This window comes from Poeciliopsis prolifica, unplaced genomic scaffold (assembly GCF_027474105.1).
Source record: "Poeciliopsis prolifica strain line A6 unplaced genomic scaffold, Auburn_PproV2 SCAFFOLD050, whole genome shotgun sequence".
Taxonomy (NCBI): domain Eukaryota; kingdom Metazoa; phylum Chordata; class Actinopteri; order Cyprinodontiformes; family Poeciliidae; genus Poeciliopsis; species Poeciliopsis prolifica.
Genome location: NW_026562425.1, coordinates 505,995 through 525,319, shown reverse-complemented (window position 1 = coordinate 525,319; position 19,325 = coordinate 505,995). Strand labels below are relative to the sequence as shown.

Below are 19,325 nucleotides of genomic sequence, written 5' to 3'. Positions count from 1 at the left end.
TAATTCTCAATCTGCATGTCGAGGAAAAGCTGTTTCTGAAGCAGAAAAGCAAAAAGCATGTTGCTGCAACATTCGCCCAAACTTAACCATGTAGGTAGAAATACTCTAATATCTGAGTTCACTTTAAATTTACTTCCAGACTAAATGGCTTCACTTCACCTTCTAAAAGTTCAGAGCTGTTTGCAGATTACTTTAAAAATGTCTGCTAAAAACAGATGACAAATTTGACAAAAAGAAAAAAAAGACTGCTGCACTGCTGGTTACAAAACTTTCTGCATATCTTGAACGGGGTCAGAGCGCCACCCAGAGGCCTTCACCTGTAAATACAACCTTTTACAGAGATGTATAAATGACAGAAGATTTTTAATTCACAAAGCAGATTTTCTGCCATATGGACATCAAATAAGTGGCTTGCATTGATATCTCTCTAAAACTGGGTAAAATACTGAAAATTATTTATGGATCTTGCATGACGCTTAACAGATCTCAGCTTTCAGAAACTCCAACATGTGCTGCTGTAGCGCAGGGATGGCACGACCTACATTTGGAGGCCTTTAGTCCTCGACTGCATCTTCCGCATGCCTTCCCCCTTCCCCCTCACCTTACTCCCTTCCTGTCACTCTACTGCCATATAAGGGACACTAGAACCTGCAACCCCCCCTCCCCCAAAAAAACACACAATAAAGTCCAAACAAAGTTTATTCATGGGTGTGAACATAGAGCATTTTATTAATGTCTGTTTTGGCAATGCCAATGTATTGCTTGAAAAATGTATATCCACACACCAAAAGGACAAATAACATTTCAGAATATATATATATATATATATATATATATATATATATATATATATATAATATATATATATATATATATATATATATATATATATATATATATATATATATATGTATAAATATATTCAAGAAAATAGAAGTAAAAATGAAAGTAAAAAAGTATCAGGTAAAAATGCAATTCAATTAACACAAGCAACTCATCACAATGTCTGATTCCTTTGTAAAAGTGGACAAAGATTTCCAGTGTGTAAAGTTTTGGCATTTTTAAGAATAAAGAAAAACAGGAGTAAAGAAAAACAGGCATTTTCAAATTGCACAGTAGGCAATTCTTCAGTACATTCTTATTACCCCAAAAGGCACAACTGGCTCTACAGATAATTATTTTTTAACAATGAAGTTTGTGTGCAAAGACTTAAAAAATGCTTATCTGTCTGGTGCATTTTGGGTTAAAAAGTGCTTGTTAAACCTGTATGAAAATAAACTCTCACTTTTCCCCACAGACGATTTTTGAAAGAATATTTAGCGGTTCTTTCAAACAGTTCCTCTGTGTGGTCCTATGTAAGGATAATACATTAAAATTAACAGCAGCTTCGTTCAGTTTGGCTCTTCTCTCTTCACAGTGGAGAATGATTGTTTACAGTACAAGTTATTCCTGGTAACATTCATGGTGTCGAACCGGTGCGTTATTTAAATCACTGGGAAAACATTAAAATTTAAAATCTCAACACAGGAACCAATAGTTTCTCAGTAACTGAGGGTCCAGACCCTTTGTACGAAGCAAATGGCTCTAGGAAAAGGGTTTTTACCAGGATAATTTGATTCCTCTATCCTCTATTTGAATGTTTATCAAATGCAGTCAGAAATTAGGTACATTTTTATGCCTCTTTTACCTGCAAAGATTGTGAAATGGCTAAAATCTGCACCATGGAAATTGCTTTGCCGTTGTAAACCGAGGCAGTTGTTGACGTAAACATATATTATCCAGTGACGGCTTCATAAAAACAGAAAATGCAGCAAGAATAAGTCAGTCTAGGTATAAATTACTGATTAAAATTAATTCCCTTCTTCATTGCAATTCTAAGCTGCAAAGTGGACTGAGAGGCACACCAATAAATATCATTATGAATAATTGATCGTACATCATGATTTGGTCCCAAAAATTGGAATAATGAGTTTGTAAACAATTCCCACCTGTAGCCCTACTGCCATCAGCAGAAATACTGTGCTCCCATCAGAAACAACCAATCAGTGCCAAGAGGAGAGTACTAGCTTGGTCAACTGTATATGTGTGTCTAAGAACCACCTGTAACCTAAAGTTACAGGAAAACTATTTCTGGCATTTATAAGCTTTGGATAGGACTGTGGTGCGGCACAGAGCGACGGTCCGTGTTTTTAAACAGGTGACTCTGCAGTGTTTCCATTCATTAGACGATCAGACTCAGGAATGACGCGGGGATCTCCGTTGGCTTGGGATTGAGGGAGCGTCTGCGAGTTTGATGACCCTGTCTGCCTTTGGGCAAAACATAACTTCTTCTGGGGACAGAAATGTCAAAGTTAAAAACAGTCAGTTAATGATTAACATTACTATTTACAGTAAATGCTTCCAGTTCACATTTAAACCACTTTAGTTAATGTTTTAAAATACACAAAAACTATTTGACTAATCTTTAGATTTTTAAATCGTGAATCAAAGACTTTGATTTCCTTTAATGAAACAGTTCAATAACCCAGTAGATGATATTATGACTCCATGCTTAATTAAGGTTGGAACATAAAAACCTTACAATAAACCTCTAAAGGTTTATTGTTTATTGTTTAAAGGTGATCTGAACATCTAATCTGTTCTACGATGCTGTTAAATATACATTAGTGAACAGCAAAGACAAATAAGTATATATGTATGTATCCTTTCTGTTATCAAGAATAAAAATTACTCATTGACATTAACATCTTTTCTAAGAGATACAGAGACAAGACAGCAGCATAAAAGATGCTACAAATCTGAAATACAAGACCAAATACATGAAATGCACAACTTAGAGAAATCAAATAATTACATATTAAGGCAGGAGGCGAGTGAACTGAACTCTCTGTCCTTCAGAACCGATTTAATTTAGCCAGAGATGTTCATTTTAAATTGTTCTGTAGATCATTCCTGGTAGCAGGTGCAGAAAATGAAAAACCTTTTTTACTCAGTTCAGTTATGAATCAAAATGGTGTCCTGAGAGTCCAGATCATAATGGCTCAAAGTTCTAAGTGAACATAATTATATATGAAGCCCAAAGATGCTTTACAAATAAAAATCAGCAAGTGTGGTCAGTCAAAGAGGGACATTTTGACAAAGTGCAGCAATATATTCGATCGTCAGTCAGTCATGAAACAATGTTAACCCTAAACATCAAACCTACACAGACTGAAATTAGTTAGAATGAGGCAATATTTACAATGTATGACATAGATGGACTTACCTTAATATAGCAGTACAAGAGACCAATGATGGCAGCTACAATTATACCAGCTACAATTATACCAGCTACTACAATCAGAGTAGTTTGGAGTGTGGACCCTAAAAAGAGAAAACAAGAGAGTTTAAAACAATGGATTCAATAAGATTTATTCTGATTCTACAGGGTGACTCAAAAAGTAAGAAAGTTATAAGAGAGTCCTGATAAAACCTACTTATTGGATACAGTTACGCTAAGTCAGAAAACATCTAAACATTTGGAGACGTCTAGAGTTTAAGATCCCAGCTCTAAGTTGATCTGTAATCTTGTGGAGATGAACAGGAAGCTGCTTCACTTCATGATGTTACTAACAACGTGTTTCCAGATGGTTTAAACCAAAATGCTCTTTACTCCTCAGTCTTACCTTCAGATCTCACACAGATATTGATCTGTTTCTTGCTTTGGGTCCAGTTGACCTGGTTGCTATGGTTACAGATGATCGATTCATTTGACTGGTAGAGTCTGAGGGAAGCCCCAGATTTGGTGACCTTTGACCTCTCTCCTCCCGCCAGATGGCAGGATTTATTGTCACAACTTAAAGAAGTGTCGATGACCTCGTCGTCCTCCGTGCTGCAGGTTGCTTTGCAGGATGAGTCTGAAATCACATGGAGCTTCAGCTCGACTGGAGACACTGGATCTGATGAGGAAGAGCAGAGAAGCTTTAAAGACATTAGAGCAAAGCGCTGTGCTACAGATTACAGGCACTTAAGTTTTCATTTATAAGCTGTTCTTTGTAAAGTGTCCTTAAATACAGAAAGTCCTACCTTGAAATGTGACGTTGTATTTTATAGTTTCAATCCGATCTCCAGTCAACTGTGCAGAATAAACTCCACAGTCTGATGTCTGTGGACTTGTAAATATCAGCGATGCTGGACAAGAAAGCTCCACTTTTCCAATGAAATTCTCCCCCAGTTTTGGCTCTGCATCATAGTAACATGTTCCTATTGTTATTTTGACTTAGAGAACACACAACTTTTGGCAAGGTCATTTGCAGGGAAATTGATAGATGATCTCTCTCCAGTTGGCAGAAACTTTTGGATCATCTCAGTGGAACCTGCTGAAACAACAAATTAAGTTCAGACAAAGCAGAAAGCACAGCAGCACCAAATTACCAAATCCAATGGAAACAGATTTGTTCTGTTTTTATTTTTCAAACTTTAGTGTTTCAGTTCATAACGTTCATTTTATTGTCAGACAAAAAGGAAGCCTGGCTGTGAGATGACCATTTGATTTAATAAAGTTCTGAAACAAACCTGATCCAGTGTAAAATAGTAATTCCTCCTCAACGTAATAACTGGTTGGTGGCAAAAAAGGGCATTAAGCCTTTGCACTAATTTGGTGATGTCAGTTTTCCATCACTATGGAGGGATTTTGTTCCTCTCTTGGTTTAATTTGGCCACATTTAAGGTTTTCTCGAGCTTTAATAGCCTGTTTAATATATACATATATCCCTTAATGTCCCACAAAGGTAAAATTCAAGTTAACAGCATTATCAGGTGTGGAGGCTCACACAAAAACTTATTAAAGTGTTGAAAACAAGAAATAAAAATAAGAAATAAAATTTAAGGACCTGGCCACTGAAACAACCTTATTTAGTTTATTTTAAAACTATTCAGATGTGGACAGACTAATGTGTCCTGCTGCATAACCTGGATCCACTGGAGTTCTTACAGCATCGCACCCTTCATAAAAAGTTGTGTAACATTCAAACAGCTCTAATGTGAAATCAACAACTATAATTTCTCCAAAACGCTGCATTTGCTCCTAAGTGGTTTGTTGCTTCTGAATAAGATGACAATGTTTCCTCTGACGGCTGAACGATAAATATACCTCATGTAACTGTTTAAATCTGTTACTGCCATCATTTTAATGACTTATAGAGTCAACAAGCTTATTCATGTGTGATTTTGATTCTTAATAAAAACATCGCAATTGTGAAATTGCCTTTTTCAACACGAGCAGAACATCAACAAAGATTTGCTCACATTTATAATGGAAACTCAGCTACTGATTTTGTTTCATCTACTATAGATTAGTGCTTGATGTTTTGCTTTTTTGTTGATTTTGATCTACTTTCTCTTGTCAGATTCTGTTTATTAATGATTTCCGTTTAGCTTCAAAAGTGATCAGGCCTTGAAAACGACATAAAAGCTTCTTTATAAAGACCTAATGAGGACCGCATTTTGATGTAGATAATCTCTGATCTACTCAGTCATATCAAATTGTTTTAATAAAGATGGATAATTAAAAACATTTACAGGGATGTCTATTTTATCACAGTGGCACTGAGTTAATAAAGCAGTTCTGACCTCATTAGGATTAGTTGTAACGTTTTACAGGCACATTTGAACACCAAAAACAGTTTGAAGAATCCAACTAATTTTGTTCAAAGTTATGAAACAGTAAACACGTTTAATTAAAATTAGATGTAAATAAAAACCAAGTCTCAAGTAACAACAAAATGTTCAGGGATACACTAAATGAAAACAAAAGCTGTGTTTAATTAATGTCAGTCTGTTCCAAGATGCTCACTGCATAAACCACACAACAGTATTTAATAAACAACTGATTTCAGAAACTAAACTGGTCTGGTGAGCTTAAAATTCAAATAACTTTTAATCTGTTACCTTGAATTTGCTCAAGGAAGAGTAGAAGCAGCGAGATGAATTTCATCTTGGCCCATAGAAGTCCAACTGCCCTGAAAGATTAAAAGACGCGTCTGATGAGATACAAATATTTTTCACCTCAACAGCCAAGAGATAAAATGATAATGATGCAACATTTGTATGCCTAATATACTTAGGTTGAATTCAGATTTATCTAATTTAAATTAGATCATGACGTGTAGAAAAGGTGAAATCCCTCTTAACTCTTTATTTATCCATCTTAGCAGGGGGATCCATTTTTTTGGCAAAGCAAATTAGTAGCTTGCCAATACATGCATCCCCTCACTATTTTCCCCAAATATTATCGTATTGATATGAAACTCATACCCTTAGCTCAGAGAACAAGTGTGATTATGTAGAAAAGCTTACATATTTCTAAACTCTCAATTTGTCTGAGTTAGCAGGGGATGCATATTTTCGCACAGCAAATGATCAGCCTCCTTACCCATAAGGAAACGATGTATATAAATCTTATAAGGTTTTTATCTTTTTTGTTTGAAACTTATTTTTATTGCATAACACATTATTGCCAAGTTTAAGATCCTCAGTTAATTTTCACAAACTGAAACTTATTTAAGTTGGATACTTACTTATATTGGATGAAATAAATGCAAAAGTGGCCACTTTCAAGAATAAATCATACATGGCTTATATTGTACAACGTACAAAACATATACTGAAGACAATATAAGGCTTATTTTAAAAAAAATGTTTTTCTATTTCTTTTCCATATGGATATTTTGCATCCCCTGTTTGTCAGCTCAAAATGTGTCACACAGATATGAAAGTCACACCAGTATCTCAGAGGATATGTAGAAAACGTCATACAACACATTACCATACAATATTTTCACATTGCAGGGCATGCATTTTCTGGCAAGGACATTTGGAGGTCATTATTGTTGACCTTCCTCATCTGTTACTGGACTATTTGATCTCATGCATTCATTACTTTTACAGCATTTCGGTAAGTTTTTTACAAAGGGTAAAACAGCAAAAATTACTCAAAAAGAATATTATCCTCCTAGTTTGCACAAATAAAAGAGTTAAGAGTGAAATAACTTTTTCTACATAATCACATTTGTTCTATGAACTGCTGGTATGAGTTTCATATCAATAATGTACGAGTGAAAATTGGAGTTATGAAAATTTAAAATGTTTTTGAAATGTTTTATTTTGAAAGGTTCCCCGTAGGGAACGTTTATTCTACAAAGGAGAATCACAGTATCTGGACACCCACAAGTCTTACAATGAGATGATATTTGGGGAAAATAAAGAGGGCATGCAAATAGTGGCAGGCTACTAATTTACTTTGCCAAAAAATGCACCTCCCCGCTAACATGGAGAAATAAAGAGACAAGAGGGATTTCACCTTTTCTATATGATGACACTTGTTCTTTGAGCTACCGCTATAGGTTTCATATCAACAGGACAATAGTTAGGGGATGCAGATATTGGCAGGATCACAAGTTAAAATGCATCCTCCCTACATTAATAGACTGGACAGTTAAAATATTCTACATAACTGGCCTCTGTTTTGTAATGCTTTAAGCCATAGGTGTTCAAACTCTGGCCCGCGGGCCAAATTTGGCCCGCGAGGCAATTTCAAATTAATATTAGACATTTACATGAGAAAGGAGGCATTAAATGTTTTTTTTTAAATTTTATTTAATATATTTAATATTTTACTTCATATATTAAATATGTTTTTATTTAATATAATATGTTTTATTATTATTAGCAACTCAATTTTGCACACCTGCACTTTTAAGTTAGATAAGCTTTGCTTGTTCAATATTTATTGTTATATTAGAACTTGTTTGGGTCCATATCAAAAGATTCATTTGTTCAACCTTGGCCCGCGACTTTGTTCAATTTAAAGTTTTGGCCCACTGTGTATTTGAGTTTGACACCCCTGCTTTAAGCATTTAAAAGAAAAAGCCGTGAATTGCAAACCGCCATCTGAAACTGTAAAACGTTCGACTCGTGTCGCAATGAATGAGTCAAAACCGCATTTATTAATTAGCGAAACAAAACCCACCGTTTCAGGGCTGACATGGTTAAGAAACATGATGAGGTTTAAAAGTTTCCTCTTCGGTCATATTTCAGTCCGTTTACTCGTCAATATACGAGAATCTGGAGCCCAAAGTCGGTCCTGTTTGGTCTGGTCTGGTAAGTTTGGCAAACCGCGATTTAAAAGGCACCACAACTTACCGGTTAGCAGAAAAAACAGACGGTATGTTGTGGTGCTGCTAGCGAGCACCAGCGTTCATGAGCTGCACGACTACAGAAATGCTAACAATTAGCTGATCGGGTAACGCTAGCCGGCCGGTTAGCTGCTAGCTAACTTGATAACATTGTGATCCAGAGCGGTGCAAACCGTACCCACGACGTCTGTCATCATTACGAGCAGATTTGTGCCTTACGCGCGAAATTGCGCTCGACAAATTGTTCTTTACTTATAATATAAAGACTAAAATTATGTTTTGATGGGCACCCCTTCCCCGACCGGTCATACATAGCTGTGCATAACTCATGAGGTTCCCGGCCACCGTACTCACATGAACCAGAAACAACAGTTTTTATAAAGTACCTAACGCAGGGTCACCGGTATTTCCTAATTTAACCAAATACTGAATTTTATCAACTTACTGAATTGTCATAACCGGCATTTTTTCATGTAAACAGCATGCAGTTGGGGACGTCAGCTGCTTTCTCCGCTCATTTTATGGCATTACCGTCGTAATATAAAATCGGTTTCGTCTGCATATTCCAGATACATAAAACATTGTTTCGACTAGATCCTGAATGGTAAAATAATAGAGCATGAATGTGGTTGATACATTATTCAAACATTTTTTATATTCTTTATTTACAATAAACCTTTTTATCAAAATAGGATTTGGTCAAATTGACCGCTATTGATTGTTGGTGGTGATGAATCCACAGTGGATCATAGAGGATGAATCACAGGAGAAGTAGCCATTGTGTGGCACGAAAAGTTGGATCCAGTTCTAATAATTCTGGGACAATTTATCGTCCAGCAAATTTGTTATACAAGTTTATCTATAATAACTCTTAAAAGAATCTGAATTAATTAGTTATAGCCACATTTAATTTCCCCTTTTTTAACCTTCATTTGGAGACATATTAAAATAAATTTTTACTAATCAAATTAACAGTCCTAGTCTTCTCCAATTTAGTTTTAATTGGTCAATATTTGTTTTGAAGATATATGCACTAGTCAAAGCTACAAATCACCTAGGAAATATTGTCATTTATGATAATTGTCTTTGGAATTATGACAAGTCAGAACAAAAATATCAAATTTATCTAATTGTATATGTTGGAAATTAATGTCTGTAATTTAACCACACATTATCAAGTTCAAACAATGTTTATTTACAGATATTTACACCCTTAACCTTCAACAGAATGTCTGCATGCCATACTCCCATTGTATTTTTCTGTGGTAAGGGTTGAAGGGTTCTGCTTGAAAAATAAAACAGCCACACCCAAGAGTGAAAATTAGGTAAGACAAAGTCTTCCAGTTATGTACAAGATCTGGCATTTAAAAAAATAAAGTGAAACCTTAATCAGATTACACAGTAGAAAAAATTTAAAATATTTTCTGTACATTCATGTTACTCCCAAAAGGCACAACAGACTAATCAGATAAACAATTATTTTTTTTCACAATGAAGTGCTTGAACGAAAAATGATTATGTTTTTTCAGGAAAAAATATGAGAAATAAAGTCAAGCATTTTTGGCTCCTTTTTTGGTGGATGCAAAAGTGAAGATTCTCTTTTACTACAATTCTGTATCGACTGAAAATATCCCTAAATTGATTTAAAAAAAAAAAAAAAAAATCCTGTCTGTAGGCCTTCATTTTAGGAAACGCGAAATGCTGTGACATCACTGGAACAAAGGCAGAGAACATATGCATTATATGCGAAGAGTGGCATAATAAATATTTTTCCCGTCTGCAAAATTTAGACCCGTCTTCATTTATTTTTACTGAATGCCTGGGAGACCGAGCTCGTCCAGTAAGCAAGTGATGATAAATGTTAATGATGATAAATGTAAATTAATCCCGCAACAAAACTCAAAGAAGACAGAGCTGGACATTAGCATCACAAAAATAAAGCTTGAGCAATTCAGGAACATTGCAAAAGCACAGAGTCTAAACAGTTGAGCTAAGATAGGCTACACCAGGCAAATCTTCTGAATCTGGGATATAATACTTTAATTTTACATAATTATTGTAGCAGAAATCATTTTTTTGTCAAAACTTAAATATATTTGTCCTATTTGATGTCTGTTGTGACATTTACTGCAAATGAACAATAATTAGTTCAAGTTTGTCATTTATTGAACATTCAGAAACAACAACGGCTGTGATGAACCAGCAAAGATGAACAAAGGTGAAACAACCTGAACAGGTGATCAACTCAGAACCATCACACCTTTTTACTCTTTTCTCTCTAAACACGCCTGTTGCAGTGGTAACCGCCTGCGCTGCGCAAGCCGAGCAGAGATTACGTTAAAAACATTCTGTCCGTTATAATATCAGGTTTCCAGGCTTGATATTTAGTTATCGATTATTAATGAGCCTTTCATGATCACAGCAGTGATTTAAACTCCTGCTCTGCTAGTCAGTCGGTCTTTGAGTCCCGTTTTATTTGTTAATGGAACCAAAATGCACTGAATTGTGCAATTGAAACAATAATTACTGATTATTAATTTTAACATGTTTTTTGATTGTTTTTTATTCTTTAATGAAGCCACAAACGTTTGGATCTTGGTTAATATTTTGATAAGTGTCAGAAGAGGAAGTTCTGCTCTCAGCGTCCTGGAGGCCTTCAGTTTGTCACCTGCTGCCGAGATCAACTCAAAACCTTCCTGCGATCGACTGGTAGATCGTGATAGACGTATTGAGCATCCCTGAGCTACTCCTTCATCTGTAGAGCTCTGTGTCGCAATTTTTTGATTGGTCCGAAACAGTCGCCATCAAATGCACCCGACCATCAATTTTTCCTTCAGCTACTCCCCTTATTGCCTGGTTAATTCCTTCCTGTTCAACTACGCTCAAGTGAAATCTCGCTTCCAGCACCGTCTGATTTCTCTCCTTCACTTTAAATGCTTCCGGCTGGTTTTCCTCCGGCCCAATCAGCGAATAGAAAGACACGTTGTGAACAATGACGTCGATTTTCTGCACTGTTTGATAATTGTAGTCTGTAGTTTCAGCAATAGGAACGGAGGAAATAAACAGAACCGTTCAGTCCGTGTTGGCCACACTTTTAAATATTAAATTAACGTTAAAATTAACAGCAGCTTTGTTCAGAACAACTCTTATGTATTCGCTGTGGAGGAGAGTTAGCTACAGCGCAGGTTGTTTCCGGTAAGCTTCATAGCTTCGAACTGGCACGTTACATATATTAAAGGAAAACATTAAAATTTAAGTCCTCAACACAGGAAGCAATAGTTTCTCAGTAACCAAGTACCCAGACCTTCTGTATGACATAAATATAGTAACAACAGAGTATTAGTTCTGTCAACCAGGCATGTAAACCCAAAGTTACAGGAAAACTAATGCTGCTGTTCACAAGCTATGGAGAGAGGCCTGTAGTGCAGCACAGAGACAGTCTGTGGTTTTCTCTGCAGCTTTAAACAGCTGAATCTCCAGTGTTTTCCTCCATGAGGTGATCAGACTCAGGAAGGTGGAGGGCTCCGTTTTCTTGGGGAGGTGGAAGGAGGATCTGGACATTTGGAAAATTTGTTTCAGAGTTTGCAGAGAAAAGTACAACTTCTTTCTGGTCTTGGGATTTCTGGGGACAGAAATGTTAAAATTATCAAGTCAGTAAATGATACCATTGCTAACTAGATCTTCTACATCAGGACACTTCAAGTTCTAAAAGGAGAAGAAACACATTTACCACTTTAGTTAATGTTATAAAATACACTGGATAATAATATTTAGATTTTAAAATGTGAATCAAGGACTGATTTCCTCTAATAAAGCTGTTTACTAGTCTGACATTATGACTCCATGCTTAATTAAAATTCAAACATAAAAACCTTAAAATAATCCTTGTTTTAAGGTGCTGGACTGTTTTTATAAATGCATGAAAAAAACTGAAAATGCTGAACCTGCAGATCTGAGACCAGATCCGTTCTAAGATGCTGTCATAAAAACTGATACATTTAAACATCAAACCTACAGAGGTTGGAAGTAGTTAGAAGAAGGTGATATTTATGTTGTATTAAATAGATGGACTTACCTTCTTCAGATGACGCCACAGCAAAATAGCAGCAGCAGCAACAGCAACAGCAATGATGACAAGAACAGTAATAGCAGTAGGAAAAACAGTAGGAGAATCAGTAGGAGAAACAGTAGAAGAAGAAACAGCATCAGAAGAAACAGTAGGAGAAAAAGCGGTAGGAGAAACAGTAGAAAAGAAACAGCATCAGAAGAAACAGTAGGAGAAAAAGCGGTAGAGAAACAGTAGAAGAAGAAACAGCAGCAGAAGAAACAGTAGGAGGAGAAAAAGCGGTAGGAAAACTGTGGTAGCCGTATTTTGGTCTGAAAAGATAAAATGAGAGAATATCAGCGACATGATTTGTCGTTCTGATTCAACAACCAAAGGCTGAATAATTTCCTCAGGAGGCAGGAAAGTTCTACAGGGTCCTTCTAATAACCTACTTATTGGATTTAATAGAGCTAAAGCAGAAACGCATCTAAACTTTTGGAGACATCAAGAGTGTAATATCCCTGTTCTAATTTGATCTGTAAACCTCTGGTTTACAGAACAGAGGTTATGAGCAGCAATACATTTTCCAACTGGTTTTTACTCCTCAGTCTTGCTTCCAGATCTGGAACAGGATCATTGCTGACCTGGGTGCTATGGCTACAATCAAAAATATTAACAGGTTTAAAAACATTAAAGCAAAATGAATCTGATAGGATTGTTCTGCAGATTGCACATATTTGGGTTTTGAATTCTCATAGCATGTTTTCTTTAAAACCTACCTTTAACTGTAACGTTGTATTCTTCCAGCAGCTCCTTTTTGTCTCCTAAACCCCATGCAGAGTAAACGCCACTGTCAGATTTTTGTAGATTCTTTAATTTCACAGATCTTTCATCTCCAGAAAGTTCAATTCTTCCAGTGTAGTTCTTCTCCACTGTCGGTTTGCCACTGGAATCAAACACCACTAATGTGTCTTTTGAATTGAACTGCCAGTAAAAAAGGTGAAACTTCTTCAGAACGGTGACATTAAGAAGCAAATCTCCTCCAGTCTGCACAGAAATATCAATCCCAGCACCTGCGAAACACAACAAAAGGCTTTAAAACAAAACTGAATTTATTAACTCTTTATCCTATTAGTTTGTGACTCAGTTTGTTTTTATTTGTTTATTGTATGAACAGATCAAATGTTTTCATTGCTAAGAAAAACACTGCTGACTCAAGAAGCTAAACAAAAACAAAAGATAATAATTTACCTTTAACATTGTCCAGAAGAATTAGAATCACAAACACAATCAGAGGAAAGAGCATCTGCATCTTGTCACAATGAGGTCGAGTCTGATGACATATTTCAAAAGATAAAACAAATATATAGATTACAAAACCTAACAAATTTCAATTTTAAAAATAAATATTCAACATAGAAAAACATAGATTGTCGTTATTGTCATGTTTAAAGCCCAGTTCTCACTACACATTTTTGAAAAGTCGGTTTTTGTTTTCGGTTTTGTCGTTTAATTGACCGTTTACGTATAATTTTTCGCTGTGTTTATGTTGTTGTACAATATATGCATGACCTATACTGTACTGTGTTTCAGAAAACGGAATGACTGAAACATCAGAGCAGCTTAAAGTAGAAGAAAGCATTTCCTGCATATTTGTTTTTAGAAAATCGGATGGCAGTTATCCCTTTTCCCCCCCAACTGACCGCGAAAGCTTAACGTAGCCTATTCCAGCTCCTTTAATTGAAACTTATTGTATTGATTAAAATTGTATTATGACTGCAGAATAAAATCAAATGCGCAATTTCAACCAAAGACTGGAATGCACTTCTCAACCAGATGGACTCTGTGTAATAATTTTATAATTATCTTTCATTTAAAAAAACAAAAAACAACGATCCAATATCATGCTGCTCCGAATAAGGAACACCACAGACATTGCGATGAATAAGCAAAGATGATTAAACACGTTCAGTATCCCCGATTTTACATCAAAGCGGTCCCGACGTTCCACCGACTGGACCCGATCAGAACTCAGAACGTTCTAAGATTGCCGTAAGGGCAAAATCGGGGCAAAAAACCGTGTAGTGTGAACTGGGTTTAAGTGGCGTTTAGACGCCACTTAAACATGTCAGTTTTGATCATTGCTGCTGTCAGTAATGACACGGCGAGAAAGAGGAGTAAAAAACACTGGTAGTTTTCCGGCCAAAATCGGAGACTTGGCCCGTTTTGGTCGGAAAACTATTCCCGGAATCAAATACATGCAGACATATAAAACCGGAATTACATACCGGGGAGAATCAAATGAACCACAAACTACGACACACTTCTTATATCCAAGATACGAGAGATGCGTGACGTTTAACCAAGGAAACACCGCAACATGCAAGCCGCTGTTTTTCAACTGAACTTTTCATGCCTGAGTCAGGAGGGTCAGGCGTGGCCAATGTTTTCAGCCAATGGTTTCAATGAGAATGCGTCCAGGAATGATGACGGAAAAATAAAGAGACTATGTTTGACTAAGATTTATTCGTTATTAATGATTTACAATTAAAAATACCTTCAGATCTTACTGAATTTCTGTCTGTCTCTTACTAGGAAGTTATCATGGAGCCAATTCCACATGAAAAAGCCATTATCCAAACAAATTATTTACTTTCCTGTCCACTTGTAAAGATTAAAACTTCCCAAAAGAGACGCTATTTTATTTGAAAATAATTATATTTGAAAATAATTAATAAAAACATTGAGTTTAAAATGGTGATCAATACAGCTTCAAGCTTTTATTGAAAGTGCATCTCTGACTTTGCACCTGTTTGCATTTAAATGTTTATCTTAAAATGACAGTAAAATAGAAAAAACAAAAAAAGACGTTTGAAAATGCACAACTTTCATGTTGAAAATGGATTGACAAAGCAGTTTTAGCTTTTCAAAGCTGTTTTTAAGTGCATTCGGTTCGTCGGAAATGAATAAACAGGACATTTTTTGCAGACATCATTAGCAGTCTTATAGTTTATGAAGTTTTGTGTTGTCCGCATGTCCAACATTTTTTCTAATTTGTGGCATTTAAGGACAATTTTGTGCAGGAAACATAAAATTCTGCAGGCAACTGTTTGGACAGCACAAAGGGTCTTCAACGTCATTCTTAATTCATATATCTAAAATTGTAATTTTGACTAGTCATAATTACGTCCGAGATATCTTAAATCGTAATTCCGGATACGTGTCTCGTCAAATTACAGATCCAGTGACGTCATTTGAGATATCTTGAAAGGAATTTTGACTAGTCAAAATGTAATTGGAGATATCTTGAATTATTATTCTTACTAGTCAGAATGTAAATACAGATATCTTAAATTACCATTCCGGATAGTCAAAATGTAGTTTTGTCTAGTCAAAATACATTTTCAGATATCTGGAATGTAATTACGGATAGTCAGACGGAACCGAATTTATGTTAAAACGGCTTGCCATAGACAGCAACTGTTTACTGTCCAAACTGTTGCCTGTGGAATTTTATGTTTCCTGCACAAAATTGTCCTTAAATTCCACAAATTAGAAAGTGCTCGGCAATGTTGGAAATGCGGAGAACGCAAAACTTCATAAACTATAAGACTGCTAATGATATCTGCAAAAAATGTCCTGTTTATTCATTTCCGATGAACCGAATGCACTTAAAAACAGCTTTGAAAAGCTAAAACTGCTTTGTCAATCAATATTCAACATGAAAGTTGTGCATTTTCAAACATCTTGTTTCGTTTTTTCTATTTTTCATTGTTTTATTAAACTTTCAAATTGCCACGTAAATCAAACTAGACAGAATGCCAATTCAAGATATCAGTAATGTCATTTTGACTCATCAGAATTTTGATTTAATATATCTTAAATAGAAAAGTTGAATAATTCAAGATATCTCTAATTCAATTAGAGATATCTTAAAAGGAATTTTGACTAGTCAAAATTATAATTCAAGATATTTCTAATTTAGTTTTCTCTAGTCATTATTTGCTTTTAAGATATCTATAATTTCACATCAAACGAGTCAAAACTACATTTCTTCTATCCAAAAATGCATTTAAGATATCTTGAATTATGGACTAATTAGAGATATCTTTAATTAGAATTATGACTAGTCAAAACTACAATCGAAATATCTTGAATTAACTTTTTGAGTAGTCATAATTTAATTGTAGATATCTGAAATGTGTATTTCAGATAGTCATTCATTCATTGTAGATATCTTGAATTGAATTTACAATGGTAAATCTGACGTCATTTTGACTCGTCAAAATGTAATTAGAGATATCACAAAAATGTATTTTGTCTAGTCAAAAATATAATTAGAGATATCTTAAACTGCTAAAACGTCTAGTCATAAAACAATTTGAGATATCTGGAAGGTAAGGGCAGTAAAACCGAATTTATGTTAAAAAGGCTTGCCATAAAAACCTACACTCTCTCTCTCTAGGGGGAGCCCTATTGAACACAGCGCGCAACAAGACATGCAGAGCTCCACGTGGGCTCCGCCCAAGTGGAGCACCTGTACCCACTGGAATCTGCTCACCAGAATCCAGCACCCTACACAACACATTCATACCAAGAGGTTTTCCTAATACAGCACATACGTCACCATAAGGTAGCACCTGTTGCTCAGGATAGATGTATGATCTCGAGTGAGCGTGCACTACCTATGGAGTAAATATCTAGGCCAGAACTCATCCGAGTGGACCTAAAATCTCGAGAGCGTAAATCTCAAACACCTAACTAAGACTCAGTTCACACCCTGGTCTGAAACCTTTTAATATGACAGTTATTTTAAATATTCAATAGCAGCACTTGTCTCTCCGGCTCATGTCCGCCCATCAAACCGGGAAAAAGAGCCGGTTGAGGTAAAGGCAGCGGGCCGCCGGCTGACAGTCAGACAAGTTTGCCAGCTGACTTACCTGATTGACTGTCAGCCAAAACGGGAACTTGACCGATGTGGTCAGTGTTATAGTCATAAATAGGAAATATTTGACAGGCTTACGTCCTGTCGGGGCCGACTTATATTGCATTAGAAAACTTGACAGAGAATTGGAAAGTTTTCTTCACTAACTGGAGAGAATTAAAATGATATGTTTAGTAAATACGACAAGTTTGCTGACATTTCCAGACTTAATCAAGCGACAACTGTAGATTAAGTTATCTTACCTGATGCGAAAACACCGTGTATATATGTACCGCCTCGCTACGTCTCTCTGTTCCTCGCTTCTTTTTTTTTTTTAAGCCAGCCTTTTTTTCCCGGAGAGCGCGCCTCTGAGTGCACTCTCCATTGGCTGCAGCAGGGCCAGCGGTTGCATCCCATTGGCTGCTGCAGCAGTCCATGCATGGACGAGCCAATGAAAGACAGTCTTAATGACTAATCCAAAGAATCGTGTATGTGAACTGGGCTTTACTTATAAATGTGTTGTTAGATTCTTCTCTTATCCCACTAATAAATCAAAGCATTTTTATATCAATCTAATTGTATTAGTTGCCAAAATCAGAAAACTCACTTTTAAGCCTTTAAAGAAGAATTCAAACAATATATTAGATCTCTACAGTGCTCAAAAATAGAAAAGCCATTAAGACAATGGAAATATGCTCTCACTTTAATATCTTTCTGAGTTCATTTTTTGTTAGTTATTTGCTTTTCGATTGTTTGTGCTTTCTATATAACATTATCTTGTCTGTTTCATTTCTTATTTGTATTGTTCATTTTGCTGTTTTGTAAACCCTTTATTATTAATTAAAAAAATAAACGTTATGGACTTCATTATGACATTCATGTCTACCGTCCATAAATTACATAAACATTACTAAAAATACCTTCAGATCCTATTGAATCACTGTCTGTCTCTGACTAAGAAGTTATTATGGAGCCCATTTCACAGGAAAAGTCCAATCAAATTATTTCTGTTCTTCACTTGTAAAGATTAAAACTTCAAAGAGATCTTATTTTATTTGAAATAATTAGTAATATCTCAAATAATAAAGCACTGAGCTTGAAATAGTAATAAATCCAGAGCTTTGCTAAAAGTGATTATATAGACCAAGCTGTTATTGAAAGTCTATTTCTGACTTTGCACTATTTGCATTAATGTTTATCTTAAAATGACAGTAAGTGTCATTTTATTCCCAAACGTCTTTGTGTTTTACATTCTATAATAAAACAGTATTTAACAATGTAAATCTACTTGAAATAATTTTATTACACTTTAGAGTTAACTATATAAAAATAATCAGATAACAAATCTTTTACACAGATACATAGGTGTTATTATTCTGTTTTTCACTTTAGTTTCAGCTACATATTGTGGTGGAAAAATACTACACAAGGCTTAAATATATAAATAGTAGTTTAGCTGTCAAGGCAGATTAAAGCAATTTAGTGTGCTTGACAGAAAAATGGAAAATACAATGAAAAAGATAACATTCATTTAAAAGTGATCACATTACTATAAATATATTTGTTTGCAACAACAAGCTGCAAACAGTCAGCTTTATTTTACAGCAGAACTGCTCAGAAGATTATAACACTGTGAAAAATAAAATTAACAGAAACTTCTGGCACCACATCTAATAGGCTAATTAACTCAGATCACCTTTAAACTGTCTCTCACTCAGTAAGCTACACAATCATGGATCAGACTGCTGACTGCACAGAGCCAATGACTCCCAAGGAGCCACAAAAGGTCATTGCTGAAGAAACTGGTCATTCCCAGAGTTACGTATTCAAGCATATTGGCAGAAAATTGAATGGAAGGAAGAAGTGTACATCTGGAGCAGGAAGAACCACAGCCTTGAGAGCTTTGTGCTAGACAAGGGCAACAAATCTCACATTCTCTGTGTTAAGCCACCCAGAGACATCAATCGTCTTACCTGGCGAAGGTGAAAAGGAGCTGAACTGTTCAGGTTTGGTCCATAGTCCTTTCTTCACAGGAGAGAAAACTCTGCATTTCATTCTGTGATCAGGGTGTGAGGGTCTGAAGAGCAGAGAAGCTCAGAGTCCATGTCCAGATGAAGCTTGAGGTGCCATGTTGTCTCCTGGTTCTGGTCAACTGGGTTTCCTCAAGTCCAGTTTATGCAGA

General features: G+C 35.7%; 2 protein-coding genes across 2 annotated transcripts; both read right to left on the bottom strand.

Annotated features, from left to right (window-relative positions):
* Positions 1-1,344: 1,344 nt before the first annotated feature.
* LOC129377941 (uncharacterized) lies at positions 1,345-8,368 on the bottom strand. The gene is made up of 5 exons (XM_055058162.1): positions 8,353-8,368; positions 4,066-4,257; positions 3,666-3,938; positions 3,266-3,363; positions 1,345-2,330 (listed from the first exon to the last, which is right to left on the bottom strand). Exons 1-5 carry the CDS (start codon positions 8,366-8,368, stop codon positions 2,190-2,192), a joined length of 720 nt encoding a protein of 239 aa, XP_054914137.1. The 3' UTR covers positions 1,345-2,189.
* A 2,399-nt stretch (positions 8,369-10,767) lies between these two features.
* On the bottom strand, positions 10,768-17,450 carry LOC129377968 (T-lymphocyte surface antigen Ly-9-like). Its single transcript, XM_055058191.1, has 5 exons — positions 17,407-17,450; positions 13,471-13,552; positions 12,999-13,292; positions 12,250-12,551; positions 10,768-11,796 (listed from the first exon to the last, which is right to left on the bottom strand). The coding sequence occupies exons 2-4, from the start codon at positions 13,529-13,531 to the stop codon at positions 12,436-12,438; spliced, it is 471 nt and encodes a 156-aa protein (XP_054914166.1). The 5' UTR covers positions 13,532-13,552; positions 17,407-17,450; the 3' UTR covers positions 10,768-11,796; positions 12,250-12,435.
* Positions 17,451-19,325: the final 1,875 nt, after the last annotated feature.

Bases quoted from the DNA above. Each gene is read 5' to 3' on its own strand.
- LOC129377941 (XM_055058162.1), bottom strand. The intron at 3,939-4,065 runs GTAGGACTTTCT...CTTCCTCATCAG, and splicing joins ATACAACGTCACATTTCAAG to ATCCAGTGTCTCCAGTCGAG. The intron at 2,331-3,265 runs GTAAGTCCATCT...TTCTGTCCCCAG, and splicing joins TCTTGTACTGCTATATTAAG to AAGAAGTTATGTTTTGCCCA.
- LOC129377968 (XM_055058191.1), bottom strand. From the start codon at position 13,531: ATGCAGATGCTCTTTCCTCTGATTGTGTTTGTGATTCTAATTCTTCTG. The intron at 13,293-13,470 runs GTAAATTATTAT...TGTGTTTCGCAG, and splicing joins TCTTCTGGACAATGTTAAAG to GTGCTGGGATTGATATTTCT. The intron at 12,552-12,998 runs GTAGGTTTTAAA...TTATCTTTTCAG, and splicing joins ATACAACGTTACAGTTAAAG to ACCAAAATACGGCTACCACA.